The sequence below is a fragment of the Coenobita brevimanus genome, chromosome 71 (assembly GCF_032717465.1).
Source record: "Coenobita brevimanus isolate Jiangsu-jjx chromosome 71, ASM3271746v2, whole genome shotgun sequence".
Classification (NCBI taxonomy): Eukaryota; Metazoa; Arthropoda; class Malacostraca; order Decapoda; family Coenobitidae; genus Coenobita; species Coenobita brevimanus.
The window spans coordinates 5,041,203-5,059,428 of NC_137024.1; the positions used below are offsets into that span (position 1 = coordinate 5,041,203).

The window sequence follows — 18,226 nt, forward strand, 5'->3', positions numbered from 1 at the left end:
AAATAAGGGCTTTTTTCTTTGTTTTTTAAACAAAATTCATCAATTTTTATGATACAGGCCACCTTTTTTGAAAAAAAAAAAAAAAAAAAGAATCATAAAGTCATAACCCTAACCCTGGGGTACTATTTTTTTTTTTTTTTAACAAAAATCACTGAAAAGTGGGTATATTATACCAGACATTGGAAAATAGGGGAAAAAATAGTAAATATGCATATCTACTCAAATTAACAATTACTCACTAAAGTTAATGCACCTTACTATTATTAAGCCTAATATTAATTCTTAACTCATACAGATAAGGTACAATTTAGGAGAAAAAAAAATCTTGAAATAAGCAAAAAAAAAAAAAAAAATCAAACATGTTGAGAAGTTTTTGGAAAAATTTCACAAAAAAATAAAAAAAAATGGCACCATCAATATCAACCAAACTTCCCCAAACCCTTCCCAGGTATTCTGCCTCTGCTCACAGGGGTCACCAGTACCCAGTCCATGCACAAACTGTAGGGAAGAGAGGTGGCCTGTATAACACAGAACTTGGGTATATCACATGATCATAGAAAACTCCAGGGTGCAGGAGCGGAGTGACATGACCTACATCTGAATCAGGGCTCGGGACAGACAGAAGCTACTGAGGATACCAGATGCCTGCCTGCCACAATAACACCGCATAATGCGCATGACGTCATGGCACTTCGGGTATAGTATACCCATGTTCAGTGTTCTAGGAGGCTAATGTACATATTCACTCCATCCATGGCAAAATAAATTTAGTCGCCGATGCACTATCTAGGGAACCCGATGACAATTCATGTCGCGACATTAGGTCTCGGGGAAAACATCCCAAACTATGATGAAATCTCAAAAGCACAGAGACTTGATCCAACATGGATCCTAAAGTTATATACAGGCTGGAAAGGTGGTGAGGACATACAAGTACCCAAGCTACATATACCACTCGAAGACAATTCGCAGTAGTCAATAATGCCTTATATAGGATCAACTCAGTTGACAACCAAACCATAGAAAAATTAATAAACAAGTTAGTGGTACCTAATGAAATGATACCTCACGTATTAAAGGACCTGATACACGATAGTCCACATGCAGGACATCCTGGCAGGGACAGGACGGTTAGACAAGCCCGGATGTTATACTACTGGCTATGGTTACGAAAAGATATATACAATAATATAGATGGCTGTGAGTCATGTGCGAGGACACAAAGGCTAACTTGTTAACACTTGCACCTATAGGGAAATATCCATGTTACCTAACCAACCATGGGACGTTGTCGCGGTTGACTTAGCCTTTAAGTTACCCTTACTTTACAATAATAATTCAATATCTCTTCTTTTGCTACAGATCATTTCTCAAGAAGTGTGACTTTAGTCCCAATTAAGGATAAGACAGCAGAAACAGTGGCAAGATCAATCATAAATAACGTCACTTAATGTTATGTGAGTTCACTACCCCGAATGTATTAATATGTGATAACCTGGAAGGTGAATTTAATCCTGAAATCTTGCAGGACTCTAAAATATCATAACACAATGCATAATAGCTAGTAAATGTATATATGTAATGTGGAGGTAAGATGAAAGTTATGCCCCTAGGGAGAAAAAGGAAATAACGTTCGCACATTCTCAGTTAAAGGAATATCAAAACACAGCAAGGGAGTGCTTGACGCTGGATGGCAAGTCCCCAGGCTCGGGAAGGTTCCACACACCCGTGCCCCTTACGTGACACAACCAGTCATTTACAGGAGAAATGGGAGAACCAGGATTAGAAAGGGGGTTTTAGAAGAGGAATAGAGACACGGCGAGGACAGGAGGAAGGGAGCGCGCGGGGTTAGCCAGTATAAAACCGCTCTCACCTCAGTACTGCTCTTGTGAGATACTATTGCTCACCTCAGTATTACTCTCGAGATATTCCCTTTGAAGAAAATAAACTGCAATCAAACCCCAGACGCATCTTTATCTTTCTCCTGCCATCTATGACAAGTACAACTAACATTCTCTCTTTTCGTAAAATCCCTGCAAATCAACACACTGTTACAATAGCTCGGCGACGACTACGATATATTACATTTACAGTCACGATCTTTATTGCTAAACCTCCACTAGCGCGTTTACTTTGGCCTGATAAATATCCCTAACTTCTTTTAGCTCGGTTGATGGCCAAGGGGGTTAATCTGTCTAGTGACCAAGGAGACTCATCCCTGTCTCATAGCCTTGACTCTGTGAATTCCATGCAACCACTACTTAGTATTCAAGGTGTGAAAATGACTCAGCTCCATCAGATGAACCAAAAAAAAAGCGACTGCAGTATAACGGCCTTGACCTGTCTTGAGATTCTGAGGACACCAAATTACAAGGCCAATATTATAAAACTCTGCCCAGATTTCACAGTCATGCCACGTGGCTGGTGGCTGGCATATATTGTAACACGCTGACGTCACAGCTGCATGATCTCACACTGGACAGAGGTTGTTTTTAGATGACAATATCCAAGGTCACTTCTCAAGGCCTTGGTAATATCTCTGCAAAATCCGACCACAGTGACGCGCATATAATCACTCCGTGAGCTGTATTAACGGAATACAATTATCGCTTCATGACCTTCTCCTTATTTACTCTTTCTCCCGTTCTTATTAATAATCTCTATTCCTCCGTTCTTCTTCTTCGCGTCCTCCTCCTCCTCTTCCTCCTCGTCCCCATCCACCTCCTCTTCCTCGTCCTCCTCTATCATCACCATCACCATCGTCAGCTTCTTTTCATGAACCTCCAATGTTTTGTACCTATTTATAGGTCAACTGTATAATGTTACACCTTTCTCCTCTCCCTTCCAGTGTTCTAGGAAATGCGAATCAAACCACAACCCAAGTGCTAGGCAGCAAGATCTCAACGCCACTACAGCGTGATATTTCAGCCCCTCACGCCTTCTCCCTTCAACCCATTCACCCCGAGGACGATATTTATATTTGATTGTATCTACCTATTGACGATTTTTTTTTTTTTTTTCAGCTTAAGAGATGCTTTTCGAAGTGGACGGGATGGACAGCCCGCATTCCCGTCTGTTAACGAAGCTCCCTAGAACCTCTTCCTAAGCGAATTGTTTGGGTTATAATACGTTACTATTCTCTTACGTTTTGCTTAAATCATTCTAATATCGTCATACTCTGCATAACCAAGATACAAAGTGATATTAACCAGCCAGATCCAAAAATAAATCGCTGAGAAGGAGGTGCTAGGGAGCTTCCTTGAACTACGAGAATACGGGACATGAGGGTCTTCCTGATTTTAGTAAGTTCGTTTGGTGTTGTCAAGAATGAACAAAAAAATATATATCATCGGAATGAAGGGCCATTCGCCATATAAAAGAAGCGGGGAATACGTGGGTAATCCCTTTTCTTCCCCCCCATCCTTGGCAAGAAAGAAAACGTATAGGGGTGTGTACATCATTACATTATAAACTTACATAGTGATAAAGTCTGTTCGTTTTAAGTTGGCCTATAATTGCCATCTCTCCGTCTTGATTAGCTGATCTGTAACAGGAGATTAGCACTTTAATATGATGCTAGTCACGAAAAAGTTCCATGAAAAGGATGTAGAGCCGTAGCACTGTCTTTTTCTGCCACTGACCCACGAGAGATAATTTGCATAGGACGAAAATTTGGGCCAAGTTAAAATGAATGAACTTTACCAACACTGACTGATGGTTCTTGACAAAATGGCTAAAAAAAATTCAAACTTAGCCTGAACCAGCCATGTAATATAAACACACACACACACACACACACACACACACACACACACACACACACACACGTAGCTAAATCAATCGGCTACATCCTCATGAAACTTAATGTGTTCATTTTTCTTTTAATAGAGAGTAATTCCGGAGGTTTTAAAGGCGCGTAAGCAGAACTGTGAGAGCGGAGGGTGGGGGAAGTTCCAGTAAGTAAATTAATATCCTCATCTCAGAACTTTGATACGGAGAGAGAGAGAGAGAGAGAGAGAGAGAGAATGACTTTACGAAAATATTTTTTAACCGTCCCCTCCCCTCGGGTATTGTTATCACTCGGATTTTTCTGTCTGTCTGTCTGTCAACAATTTTAAGCGAAAACTACTGGAGCGCTTATGACTAAAATTACAGGGATGCAGGGCTATGACCTTCTTATCACTTGATTAAATTTTGGGCCAAATTTGGCCAAGGCCGAGGATGTAGGCCCCAAAAATGAATAAGAAAAAAAATCGTTTTTTCGCCATAACTCCTTTCAACACAAGTCAAGAGTGAGAGCAGTGGAAATGAGTTATTTAAGAGGAGCCTGTGGAGTCACATGGAGAGACAGGCTGACGAATGAGGATATAAAGGAGCGTTGTGGTGTGGATGTGGATGTGATAGGAAGCGTTATGAGGAACACACTGAGGTGGTTTGGCCATGTGGAGAGGATGGAGGGTGAAAGACTGACGAAGAGAGTGTATGTGAGTGAGGTGGAGGGGGAAGAGGGAGGGGAGGCCGAGGATGAGATGGAGGGATGGGGTGGAGAGGTATATGAGAGAGGGGGGTGTGAGTTGGGAGCAGGGCAGTGAAATGGCGGGGGACAGGGCGACTTGGAGGCGATTTGTTTGTGGCCACCCCAAACGGGATTGAGGCGTCTGGCAATAGATAGATAGATAAATAGACTCCTTTCAAATTCGTCATTTCGACATGAATCTAAAACCTAAATGTGCATCTTTCAAATCTACATCCTATAACATGCATGATTACATCAGGGGGATCACCCCGCCAGCTAGCGGTAGGGAGGTCAATGTCAGGTGGGTCGACCCTAATATTGTAAATTGGCATAAAATCGTCAATTTTCACCCTATTTACTCGAAACTTATATGTGACATCTTTGACTAGAAATCCTGTTGTGTTTATGCGTTAGCACTAAAATGACTGTCAGAGACGGGTTTGCTGTGCCTTGGCCCCGCTTCCTGTTTAATACTTGAAGGGTTATGTCGAAATATAGCTATTACATGCTGAATATTATGTCCACTGGGAAGCATGGTAAAGGGGTTTACAGGCAGTCGAAGAAGAAGAAGCTGATGATGATGATGATGATGAAAATATACAGCTACGCCTCCATTTCGTGTGGTGTATGAGTGGAGGCAGTGGCGGGAGGCCGGGGTTCTGGCAGGGTCAGTGGAATGATAGACAAATTGTGTCCCTGGAGAAACCGTAGCCACAGAGAAGCTTAATCCATTTCTTCAATAAAAACAAGTCCTCGTGAGAGTTCATAATTTTTCGGAAATGATTTTGCGTTGTATTTTTTTTTTTTTTCGCATTAAAATTCATTCTTGTTTTGTTGTAAAGTGCTCTGTGGCTGTATGAGTGAAAAATGTAAACAGGGATTCTCAAACGAAATTTTGCATCAAGACAGTTCACGACTGTGTGTGTGTGTGTGTGTGTGTGTGTGTGTGTGTGTGTGTGTGTGTGTGTGTGTGTGTGTGTTTGTATGTGTGTGTGTGTGTGTGTGTGTGTGTGTGTGTGTGTGTGTGTGTGTGTGTGTGTGTGTGTGTATGCGAGCACTCAACATGCGGCCGGTGCTCGGCAAGGCACAGTAGAGCGAAGCCCGGGATGGCAGGCGGTGGTGGTGCAGTGTTCACTCCCTCCTCCTTACCAGGATTAAGGTAACCACTGTATTTTATGTAACGGCTGAGAAAGTGAAAGAAAAATGAGAGACTAAATGAAAATGGATGATAGAATACGAGGGTATTACACTATAAGTAATCAAAGTCAGCCTGTAATATTCCAGTGTAGGACATAAACCTGTCCCACACGTTCACTTATCCCAGTTTTATGCTGTTTGTTTCCTGTCCAGAATCCCAAGATCTCTAACGAGTTTTCTGTCTTCATCGCTTACTCTTTTAATTTTATCTGGGATCCTGTATCTCCTGTAGTTATTTTATATTTCATTACACCATCTAGTTGCTGGTCTTGCTCTTGGTCTTCTTGAATTAGTTGTTACCAAGTTTGTTGCTTTAATTGTCCATATGTTGTGTCTTCTACAAATATTTCCCGCTCACTGCCTTTTCTTCTTTTTAATTTATTTTATCACGTCCTTTACTTCAGCTCGTTTTCTAATTCAAGTTGATTCTTTCCTCTCTCTCTGGTGACATGGGGACAGCCGGATTTAGCAGTGGGAAAAGTGAGCAGCTGCCCAGGGGCCTCCACAACCTGGGGACCTCCACACATTCAGTGTGATTTTATTATCAGTTATTATTATTATTATTGTTGTTGTTGTTGTTATTATTACTTTAAATATTTGTGTAAGGACAGAAATGAAAATTTTGAGTTTACCTTTATCGATTTTATCACGGAAAACTACCACCAGTCCAGAGGTCCGGAAAGAAAGCATATCATATAGTTACTCCTTAAACCTTGAAAACTTGAAGTTTTCTATGAAACATTTTATTTTTTGTCTATCTCTATCTATCTATCTATCTATCTATAGCCCGACGCCCTAATCCCGCAAAGGGTGGCCGCAGACAAAACGCCTCCAAATCACTATGTCACCCACCATTTGACTACCCTCCCCCCAACTCACCCCTCCCCTCATATACCTCTCAGCTCCATCCCTCCACCTCATCCTCGGTCTACCTCTCCCTCTCCCTCCCTCCACCTCACCTACATACACCCTCTTAGTCAGTCTTTCATTCTCCATTCTCTTCACATGTCCAAACCACCTCAGTGTATTTCTCCTAATCTTCTCAACCACATCCACATCCACCCCACAGCGTTCCTTCACTTCTTCATTCGTCAACCTGTCCCTCCACGTCACTCCACATGCTCCTCTCAAGTAACTCATTTCCACTGCTCTCACTCTTGACTTGTTCCCCTCTTGCAAGGTCCATGCCTCGCTTCCATACGTCAGGATAGGGATCACAATACTATCATGCAGTGACTTCTTAACTTCCATACTCACCTCCCTATTTCTCATCACTGCTTTCAGTGTACCAACAACCTTCCTTCCCTGCTGTACCCTTTCACGCACTTCATCCCCCAAAGTTCCATCCTTACTCATCACACTACCCAAGTACTTGAATGCACTCACATTCTCCATATCCTCACCATCCAACCTCACTGCACACTCTGTGACTTCATTCCTCTCAAACACCATAACTTTACTTTTGTTTACATTAACTTTCAGCTTCCTCCTCCTACACACTGTCCCAAATTCATTCACCAAACCTTGCAACTCCCATTCATCTTCACTCAACAGTACTGTATCATCAGCAAACAGCAGCACCGGAAGCTTCCAAATCTCACCCTCATTCATTAGAGCCACCCCCACATCCACTGCCCTACCCTGCACCTCCTTTACAACCCCATCCAAGTATATGTTAAACAGCCATGGAGACATCACACAACCCTGTTTCAGTCCCACATTGAGATCAAAGAACTCACTCAGCTCACCATCCACTCGCACCGTAGCCCTAGCTCCCTCGTACATACTCAGATTCAACTGACTCTGTGTCGCTTAGGCTATATTAGACTGGTACTTTCACTGTAATATTTTATATATTTATAAACTGCTTGGAACATGAACGAATATGAGAATTTCAATTAGAAATATATATATATATATATATATATATATATATATATATATATATATATATATATATATATTTATTTATTTATTTATTTATTTATTTCCCTTATCGAATACCCCGGAACGTATTCTTGTCCCATTGTTTGTTGACAAATTCAGAGGGAATCGCAGGTGAGTTTGAGTTAATTTCAGAAATTCGGATATATTTGGTATATATTATTGGTTTCAGTGACTGTTTCTATGGTTAACTAATATAACAAAGTCACTTGTGGTATTAGTAGATGAAAAGGAGACACCGAGGGTGAAGGTCGGGGGAAAAAAATGATTATTTCTTATATTCAACAGCCTAACCTGTGTTACTTGATGCCATTTCGTAGGTGCGTCTAGCTTAGCTTAGCCAGCCTACATTTACCCCATCTTCACCCAATTTCTAGAAGACGAAGAAGGTGAGAGAGGGAGGGCACATTTCCTTTACAAACTGTTGATGGGCAAGAAGGTTGCAGATACACTTCCAAATGTCGAGATAATGCTACGGATGTACTTGGTGCTCATGGTCACAAACTGTTCTGGTGAACGTTCATTCAGTAAAATTAAGTTTATTAACAACAGACTTCCTACTACAATGTGTCATGATAGGCTCAGTCATCTCGCCTTGATGGGCATTGAGTATGACATTCTCAGAGAGATTGAGCTTGACAGGCTGATCAGGGACTTTGCAAGGGTCAAGTCTCGTAAAGTGCCTGGTTTGTATATGCAGGTAGCCTACTATACATTTTTCAATTGTCTTTTAGTAACTGATCAGCTTCTGTCTGAGTTAATTGGATCAGTGGTTGTAGGCCGTTATATTTAGTATTTACTAAAATTCTGTTTTATAAATTATTCATAATTTTGTTAGTATGTTGTCAAATTCAACAAATTGTATATTTGTTTTACTAGTTTGAATATAAACCTTCATCTTTAATAATACTTTATAAAGAATTTACTTGACCTTACATTTACAAACCTGGCTAACTTTTATAGTATATAAACTATGGCGCATAGGTCTGTGACCACCACAGTTGAGGTGCTCTGTTAGGATGTAATACATATATTATTTCCGAGGAAATCTAGTCATATCTTACATTGTTGGACAAAACCATTATTTGAGGTTTCAACTTTCAGTAATATGAAGAATCTTGAAAAAATATATATTTTCTGCAATAAAATGGCTTGAAAATTTTCGTCATAGCAGGTGGTAAATTGGAACCGGTCAACTTCAAACCTCATGACTACGTCTTCAACTTTATGTAATTCTAAGGTAGGGAGGCCTCCACACGGAGGCTGCCCAGTGGCCTCCACAGGTCTAAATCCGGCCCTGCATGGGGAGCTGGAGCTCCCGTTTCACCAACCCTTAGGATCTGTTCCCGACCATCTTTTACATTCCCCCTGACACCTCCCATACTGTACCAGCGCAATACAACCCTCAGCACCTCCCCCTAACACAGACACCTAACGCTATCATTGTTGGGGACTTTGACGCTAAATACACTGTCTGATATAAACACAGTCAAAACAGCCGCCGAGGCCTCAACATTTCTCCACAGCTCAATAACATGTACTGAACAGTCACTCATAAAAGAACGTGTGGTCCGCACGACTGTGGATAGATTCAGTCTCCCCATCTTTCTACACGACGAGTCACAGGACACCTGGCAACGTAACCACAAATCACGAGACGCTTTGGTGTGAGAATAGGAAGCAGTACGATTGAGGAAGTGTGACCAGGACATTAACCAGCCCTCCTCAGCCACCAGCTAAGATTTGGGTTGGGTGGAATCACAGATGACACGAGCCCAGCTTGCAGGATAGGCCCACACAACATAACATACATAATGAACAACTACACAGAACATATCACACAAAGACGCAAACACATCAACGGTGTAGCAAACCTATGAGACAATCCCAGACGGGAAAGTTGTTCATTTATGGTCCGGGGTTGAGCAACAACAACAGCTTCTCCCAGCGTTACATTTACCAACATCACACTCACTATGTGCACACTACAAGATCCGTGTATACACTACCATTCTTCTTTCATTATTCTTATCAGCTTTTCAAAAATACTCTTTCCATCTCTGCCTGACTTTATTTCCATTTGTTAGTCTTCTTTCACACATCCCCCACACATTTACACTTTTTCCACTTTCATTTCTACATTTTTGCACCTCTTCCCAGGACAGTTTCCTATTTTTTCTAGAACAGCTAGTATTTCTTTATCATCCAAATCATTATTTACCCAGTTCCTATTTCCAGTATCCTAGTCTCTTTACGTGTTTGTTACTCAGTATTTTCTTTCCCTCATTTATTTCAGTCTTTTTTCCCATCCACCGAAGCCACTACTTTCTCTTTCCTTACACTTCTCTTCTAACCACCTCATTCCTCTAAGCTACACATATCTGACTAGCTGTTGCCTTTACAACACCACACACAGCTTTAGCATTCCTAACTCTCTGTATGCACTTCATAAGTTTTTTAAATCCATATCCTCCCAATCCATTGACCCTAACTGCACTAACCACTAACATTAGCTGGTATGCATATTCATCTGACATTTCTTATTTTCCAGCTTCACTTTCAGTGTTTCAATCTCCATTCTCCCTTTACCACTTGCGTCCCTGTGTTGTTTGTGCCTAGAATACAAATTGACAATACAGACGCATCCTTCAGTCGCCGGCCCTAATCTCTCTCCCTTGGTTCTCCAGGACGACCCAATATATAATTTACAGGACCAGTGCCAGCTCTTTCATTCAAGTCTCTAATCACAAACACTTTAGAACTCTTAATCATCTGTCCTATCACAGTCCGTGTAGTGTGTCTTCAACCCTGTCTTTCTTCTAACATTTATCATTCCAAGGAGTGTACACCACCTTCACTATTTTGAACTTAACATATACACATCTCGTGTACATGTTTATAATCCTTTCATTACTCTCTCCCATTCATATTTCATCAATTAAGCAGCACATTGCCACCGTCCTCGCGTATACACACTGACCTTACATACTTCACACCTTAACACTCATCCACGTCACTCCCTTTCATCTTTGTTTCACACAATACCACACCGTATTCTTTGCATTCTTGAACACATTCACTGCTTCAACTCTTATTCATTTTTTACGCCTCCCATACCCCATAGAGCTGTAAGCAGACGTAGCCGAGGGGTGTAATTCTATAGAGAAGGTTATTTGGTTGAACTGTCGATGTAAGAGTCGCTAGGAAAGTAATGGTGAGGCGTTGTAGATGTCACTGTAGGCTTTCTCTGTTCCATTATTCTCTTCTTATTTTTAATGGGATGCTGAAATAGGCAAATTTGGGACGGTGGAGTTTATTGTGACGGTTACTTGAATAAAAGTTAAGAGCTTGGCATGACCCGTGTAGCGTATGGTTAGTAGCAGTTTATGTTAGCTGTTGTCCTCCTACTTTACTCTCACTCTCCTACTCCCTATTGCTCTCTCCTTGTCTAACTCTTGTTTTCTCCTGTCCTACTCTGACTTGTTCTACTAACTCCTACATGTGATATCGGACTTATATCCCCCTTTAGCTTCCGACTAAAGTGTGTGGGCGTACGTGTGTGTACGTATGTGCGTGTGTGTGTGTGTGTGTGTGTGTGAGTGTGTGTGTGTGTCGATCACGTTTTCGGCACATGATCAGGGGTGTTTGGCATTCTTTATTAGTCTAGGGCAAGGTGGATGTTTAATTATCTCTTCCTGGAGAACTCAGACATAACTACCTGTTTTACATATTGTTACCTATAGCTACTTAGTTACATACTGTAGTAACATATATTACTGTGTTATAACATATTATGCCTACACATCGCACGGTCACGCCAACTGTCGTACCAGCGATATTAAATATTGTCATAACATATTAATACATATATATACACATTACAATAATTTGCAAGTTAATTAAGTGAAGTACATATTGTAAAAGTTACATAATTGTGATAATATTGTGATTAGAACTGTAGTCATTGTAGTAATATAATTGTAACATAATTAAATGGTACATGTGTAGTGGATATATAAATATAATAGTAATATTAAAACAATACAATGGCAAGTCTACTGTAGTCAATTACACAATACATATGTGAAGGACTTGCTGTATATATTCATATATAAATGAGACACAGTAGTATAATTAAAGTAAGCCTATATTATGTGACCCAAATTTTGTTATTTTGTGTAAAATATATATACAATATTTACACAGTTTGTCTCCCTTGTACAGTTCTTAAACACTGATTCCAGGTTAGCAATCCTTGCTTGCTTTCTGTGCAAGGCCAAAAGTAATATAACAAATATGATGGAGAAAATTACAAAAATGACTGGAGCTGGGCTGTATACATAATGTGGGTTGAACATAATCCTACTGTATTCTTCCCAAGTTGTATTGTCTGATTTATTAGCTGCATAGTTTCATACTTGGGTGAAGCCAACTTAATGTGTGCACTTGTATTTAAGTTCATCCTAGGTAATGGCTGGAAATACTTGTGTGTGTGATTGAGAATGGCATAATGGTTTTTAGTGGGCAAAGTGGATAGTGTAGGTGTCTGGACTGCACAGTAATCTGGTGAGATGTATAAACCAGATGCTGGTGTATGGGCTGGAGATGTGTCTGGGCAAGCCACAAAAACTGATGTATTTTGAGTGAAGCAGAACTGTGAATGTCCAATGCGTTGATGATGGATGAGTTTATCTGGAGCAAATGTGAAGTTACAATGATGAGGGATGTCATGACCTTGTATGACAGCCATTTCACAAGGGACTGTCTCAGCTGGCTGAAACGTGAAGATGTACGCAGGACAAAGATTAAATGCATGTAATGATGTGCGACATTTGTGTTCAATTGTTGTTTCACTATTGAATGTGACAGAGACCTGTTTCTCGGAGACCATGACAAATTCTGTTTTGATGTTGATGGTGACTGAGTCGTCTTTCCTAGAAGGAAATTGGTATATTTGTTAGACTGTGAACAAATCATCTGTTACGAATGGTACACGAACTACTATTGATGTTGTTGTGAGTGTTGCTTCCAAATATGGATAATATAACATCAGATTTCTTTCCTCAAACAAAGGTTTCAAACCATGCTTATGTATGCCTTGACTAATTATTTGCCGGACATTGTGAATGGGTAGCAGATTAATAATGATCCTTCCGTTACCAGCATTAGCAGTTCCATTCATGAAAGACTTAATTTTTAAACCCACATTGGCTAACTTGTATAGGAGCTGGTCTAATTTCTGTAGATGTTTTTCTATTGTGTGTGTTGCAATTATGATGTCGTCCAGAAAGACAAATATACCGTCAATATTCCAGCCACTATGCTATTCATTAATCGCTAGAACGTGCCTGGAGCTGTCCTTAATCCCACCGGCATTCTCTTATACTGATAATGCCCACTGTCTGTAGAGAAGCAGTGTATTTGCGGGATTCTACATCTAAACCTATCTGTTAATAACCTCTTAATAAATTGACTAGAGAAGACCATATTTTCTGGTCCAATGTTGTGCGGGACATCATTTAACAATGGCATGGGAATACGGTCGGGAATGGTTTCCTGATTAAGTTTGCGATAATCAACAACTGCCCTCATTTCCCGTTTTGTTTAGGTACAAAGAAGAGTGGTGCGTTCCACACCCAAGTTGTACAGTCATAAGAAAAACTATCGTTACCCTTCCGAGCTATGCACTATGACACAACGACGAAGTGTTGTGGAATGACGGGACAGGAAAGCTTGTACGGTACTCAAACCCGTGCATAGAGACAATACGTTTTATTATCCGGCACCGAATTCATTAAATAAAAATATAACCGAATGGTCTGAAGTCGGCAACACACATGCAGACGGGCAATGAGTATGTGCACCTGTGCCAGACGTATGATAGTACTTCAGCCGATACAAGCCAACTTAGTAAATTTCAGTATAATAATGATATGCATTGCTTTCTACATATAATAAATGTTCAGTAGAAAGAAAATAATAATACGTGTTCAGTCTCACTGCTTTAATATTTTGTATACCCACCCCCTGCTTCGAAAACAGCCTCTACACGTCTGAAGCATCCATCTAAAGCATTTAACCACCCAACTAAAGCAAACAAATGAACTCGTGCACCCCTGCTAGACTATCATTAAACACACACACACACACACACACACACACACACACAGTCGATGCCTATAGATTTAATACTATTCAAAATAATTTATTTGTTGTATTCTATTGATAATAAGTGTTGAATAGTCGGAAAATAATAAACCTGCCGAGTTTCATTATTGAATCCCCGGTGGGGCGCTCAGGGTAATGCAAACACCTTCTATATATTTCCCCGCCAGGTGGTTTATTCTTGCTCATTACTCCAACTCTTGTAATGGGATTGTGATATGGCAACACTAGATAGGGGAGGGGCGAACAGCAAGGACCCGCCCACACAGCCCAGCTAACGTTCGTTTAGCATCGAGCAGTCATGAGGGTAACGATACTTTTTCTTATGATTGTACATCTAAATTTTCACCAGGTAATGCAACAGCTTGTCATTGTTTCTGCAGCACATTTAATAAATCATTTTCCACATCAGAAGTATCTAAGCAAACCAAGTGCTCCTTTATGCACTCTCTGTCTGACGAGTTTACTCTGCTTGATGCTCGCGCTACTAATACTTCGCTTATAGGAGCTGGGCAAATCTCTAACCTACAAATACAGGTTCCTTTCTTTATCTTCACATCTCCATTCAGGGGGTTAGTAAAAATGACATTAACATCAACCTTATCATTCATCCAACACAGGGCGCTTTCTATCAAAAGGCAATTTATTCTAAGTCTCCTCTAATACAATGACATTACAATTTCCCAGTTTACTCTTAACAGTAACCTGTATGAATGATGTTGGTGCTAAATTTATATCATAATTAATGCTTGCTGAGTGAGTAAGCGAGTCACGATTGGACTGTGGGTGGGTGAGTCAGTCGGCCTGTACCAACTGGTCTAAGCGCCCATTTTCTTTGAGAAATTGTACAGTAGACTCTCCCTTCTTTAAGTTGTGAGTCATCGCTCTTGTGACTCTAGTTTTTATATAAATTGTTAGTGGTAGTATCAGGAGATGAAATTTCCTCTATGAATTCGCTGTCATAGCTAATTCCATTGAAATGGGGCATCAATATTATATTTTGTGTCCTCATGTAGTTTAGTCCAAGCAACATAATATCCGTAATTGATAATTTTTCTACTACGTAAACGGTGGTAGTGTATGATTTTGTGGTCTCTGGGAATTTCATCTTTAACTCAATCATACCAATAACTGGTATTTCTTTACCATCCACTGTGTATAAATTTAAGTCTGAATTTTCCAAAAGTGTCACTTTTCTTCTATTTCTGAAAATCCTTTCTAACTCATCTTGCGTTATTAAATTCACTGGTGAGCCTGAATCCCAAAAAAATGAAATCTCTTCCTCCTCACATAAAGCAGAGACCAAAATGCTTTCATTTCCAAAGAGACTTCCGATGTTGACTATTTGTTTATTTGTGTGTTTTGTGTCGTCCTCTTTTGTGCTGGTACGACCTTCCCCTGACCCATAGTTGGATACCAGTTTTTCTATTGTTTTACAGTCTGAGGTCCAGTGACCGAAGGTTCGGTGATGTCTGCAATACGGTTCGAACCCTTTTGCCTTATACCTGTCCTCTTTATTCTTTATGTACCTTAACACTCATATTTTGTGTGACCAGGATTTGCGCAATAGTCATACTTTTGTACCGCCCTGTTACCTGGTGTGCAGAACGTGTCCTTGAGCTAACTTGACTGTGTGTTTATGTGTGAACTGGACGAGACTGTCTCTGGTCTTTTGCCAGGACTTGACTTATTTATCCCTGCTACAATTTCTGGCACTTTGATCCCTGTCCTGTTGGCCTGTGATGTATCAGTCACGCCAGCTTTACTGCAGTTTAATTCCACTTCATAAATGAAATCAAGTAAACAAATCTCTCGATTATGCGGGATGGTTTTGGCAATCTTTAACACCCTGTCAGGAAACTTGCATAGGGCTGATACGTAGCCAGTGATGTCAACGACATGCACTGGTGACATATTACCATCCTGTGTGACCCAGTCTGAGTTTTCTAAGCTAGATAACAAGATTTTCTTAATAGTGCAAATATCTGCTGTTATATCCCCTAGATCTGAGCATAAGTGTGTTTGCCTTAGAAGGTCTACGATTTTGTTTAATTCTGGAGTTATACCACCAAGAAAATTCCTACCTCCAGAGAATTTCCTGAGAAATTCTGTCTTAACTTGCTAAAATGTTAAAGCTCTCAACAGCTTGTCTGACTTCAGCAAATTGCCAGCTGGGCATCGTCCTTGGTTTATTCTAGCTGAAAAAACAGTGATTTTTCCTTTCTCATTTGTAATGTGTCCCCTAATGAAATATTGCTGACACTGTTCAGTAAGTGTGTTTATGTCGATCTTGTCTTTTTCAGTACCAGAGAATTTTGGGAGTTCATTGTCTTCATGACAAATATACAGTACACTGGAAGTGAAGTGTTATTGGAATGTTGTGGAGAAGTTACTGCACTCGTGCCTGCTGCATCTAAATTAGCCATTTTTACGGTGTTTTCCTTGCAGTCGTCATTTACTGGTAATTTATATGTTTTTCCTGACCTTAACCCCTTCGCCCACGTTGACGCATTTGTCTTATGGGTGTGGGGTGCACCCATACTCACTGATGTTTTTGTCGTCCATAAAGCATAAAAACTTTCAGAGTTCGGCCAATCGCCGTCATTTTTGGAGGCATCATTGCTTGACTAGCGCTTGTCAAAAGTAATGGTTTGGTGACTGTGGGTCCCAATACAAAATGAGCTGTGAGTGGGGGAGGTACTGTGCGGTTTGGCCCTTTAAATTTCTGCTCTTACCCCCATCCCGGCCGTGCAACATATTTCCCTATACCAATAGTGCTTATGTATAGTTGTTGGGCACTGTTGTGATTAGATTTGGTGTTTGGAATAGGAAATCTGGTGTTTGTGAAGCATTCCTGGTCGTTATCAGCCGTTGGCCCAACAAAGATTGTACTACTGTTTCTAATCAACTACATTGCCTTTACCCTGCACCAAATGTGAGTATTCAACTATAAAAATAATGCCAGTGAATTATGTGAATATAGTGTGCATATCTAATGTACAAGGAATTGGTGAAATACATGAAAGGAGCTTAGAGGAAGGCAGGAAACTGCCCTACAGTCATGACACAGCGTGGGTACACCATAGTTTTTCTAATTTTTCTCGAAAATATGAGGCCTAGGATCACCATTGTTGACTCAAAAGGAAGCCAGTGAAATTCTGCATAGGATGATAAAATAAAAACATAACAGTGAAGAGAAAAGTTCTTCGGTAGAGCTCTCAAAAAAAAAAAAAAAAAAAAACTTCCGTCAAAATGGGTTTTACTTTTTGGTTATTATTCGAATACCATAGCTCATATCAAACTGGGACCTCCGGCATTCGAAAGCTAATAAAATTCTCTTTCTAATGATTGTATAAAATGTAAAGATTGAATAGTAAACATTCGACTTATGATGTTGGGAAGTGAGATCTACAGTATGTTCCCAAACGTTTATTATCGGGGCCCTAACGTATGTATAGTGTTTTGTTTTTTTTGCTTATCGTGTAGAACAAACATCCACGAATAGGAATACGTGGGTTTTGTGGCAAAATAAATATGTTTGGGTGGTGAAAATGAGCCGAGAATACACTTTTATGGAGCGTGCAGCGGGCATGGGGGAGGGGAGATAAGCCGATGCGTCATACCACAGAAAACTTTTAAAATTCATCTGCGTGCAAAAGGGTTAATACCTTCTTGTCCAAGTTATAGTAAACTGGAGGTAAATTTTTATAAAGTTCACTATCTACATCTGAATATTCTGATCAAGTGTCATCATTATTTGCTTTAGCGTAGACTGCATCTGTTTGCCGTTCTTTATCTAGTGTATCTTTCGTTTCCCGAGTTTGGTTTTCTCTTGTTCTTGTGTGTCTGATGGTGTTTTGGAATTTATATTTTTTTTTATCGTTTTGTTTGTGTCAGGGTATTTGTCACTGTTAATGTTGATCCTTCAGGCACTAATTGTGGAACACTACTTAGCATAATGGGATTACACACTAAATCATATTTTACCTTTCTCTTGATTGCTCATAAAATTATAAAACACATATGTCAGTATAAATCGTGTAATTGTCTCTCACTGTGTAGTTTGTAATATTTATGATGATGAATATATATGTATATAATTGCTTGGTTTGTTAACTAAGTGTTAGTATTTTATGTATAGTTATGTAAATGATGAAGTGTTAACTAAGACAACCTTGGTTAGAATAAATCAACTCACTAGAACAGCAGAGGAGATACAGTCCTGGTGTGAGGTGTGGTGAGGGAGATGTTGTTGAAGATCAACACGTCAGCATCGTTTGGTCATCACATCTGAGGTCAAGACACTCGCTTGCCTCCTCCTGGTGGTGGAGAAGGTGGTGGGGAATAGTGGTGGGGGTCGTGCTGGGGTAGTGGAGTAGGTGGGGGAAATTCAGCTGTGTTGTG

The 18,226-nt window shown here is 40.2% G+C and overlaps 1 protein-coding gene across 1 annotated transcript in view; it reads left to right on the top strand.

The window, feature by feature from the left end:
* The first annotated feature begins 5,621 nt into the window (after positions 1 to 5,621).
* The window catches only part of LOC145406681 (DBH-like monooxygenase protein 1), a 588,166-nt gene continuing 575,561 nt past the window's right edge, over positions 5,622 to 18,226 (top strand). The window contains exon 1 of the mRNA XM_080277778.1: positions 5,622 to 5,675. Coding sequence (XP_080133904.1) covers positions 5,623 to 5,675 — 53 coding nt within the window. The 5' untranslated portion in view covers position 5,622. The remainder of the gene's footprint in view (positions 5,676 to 18,226) is intronic.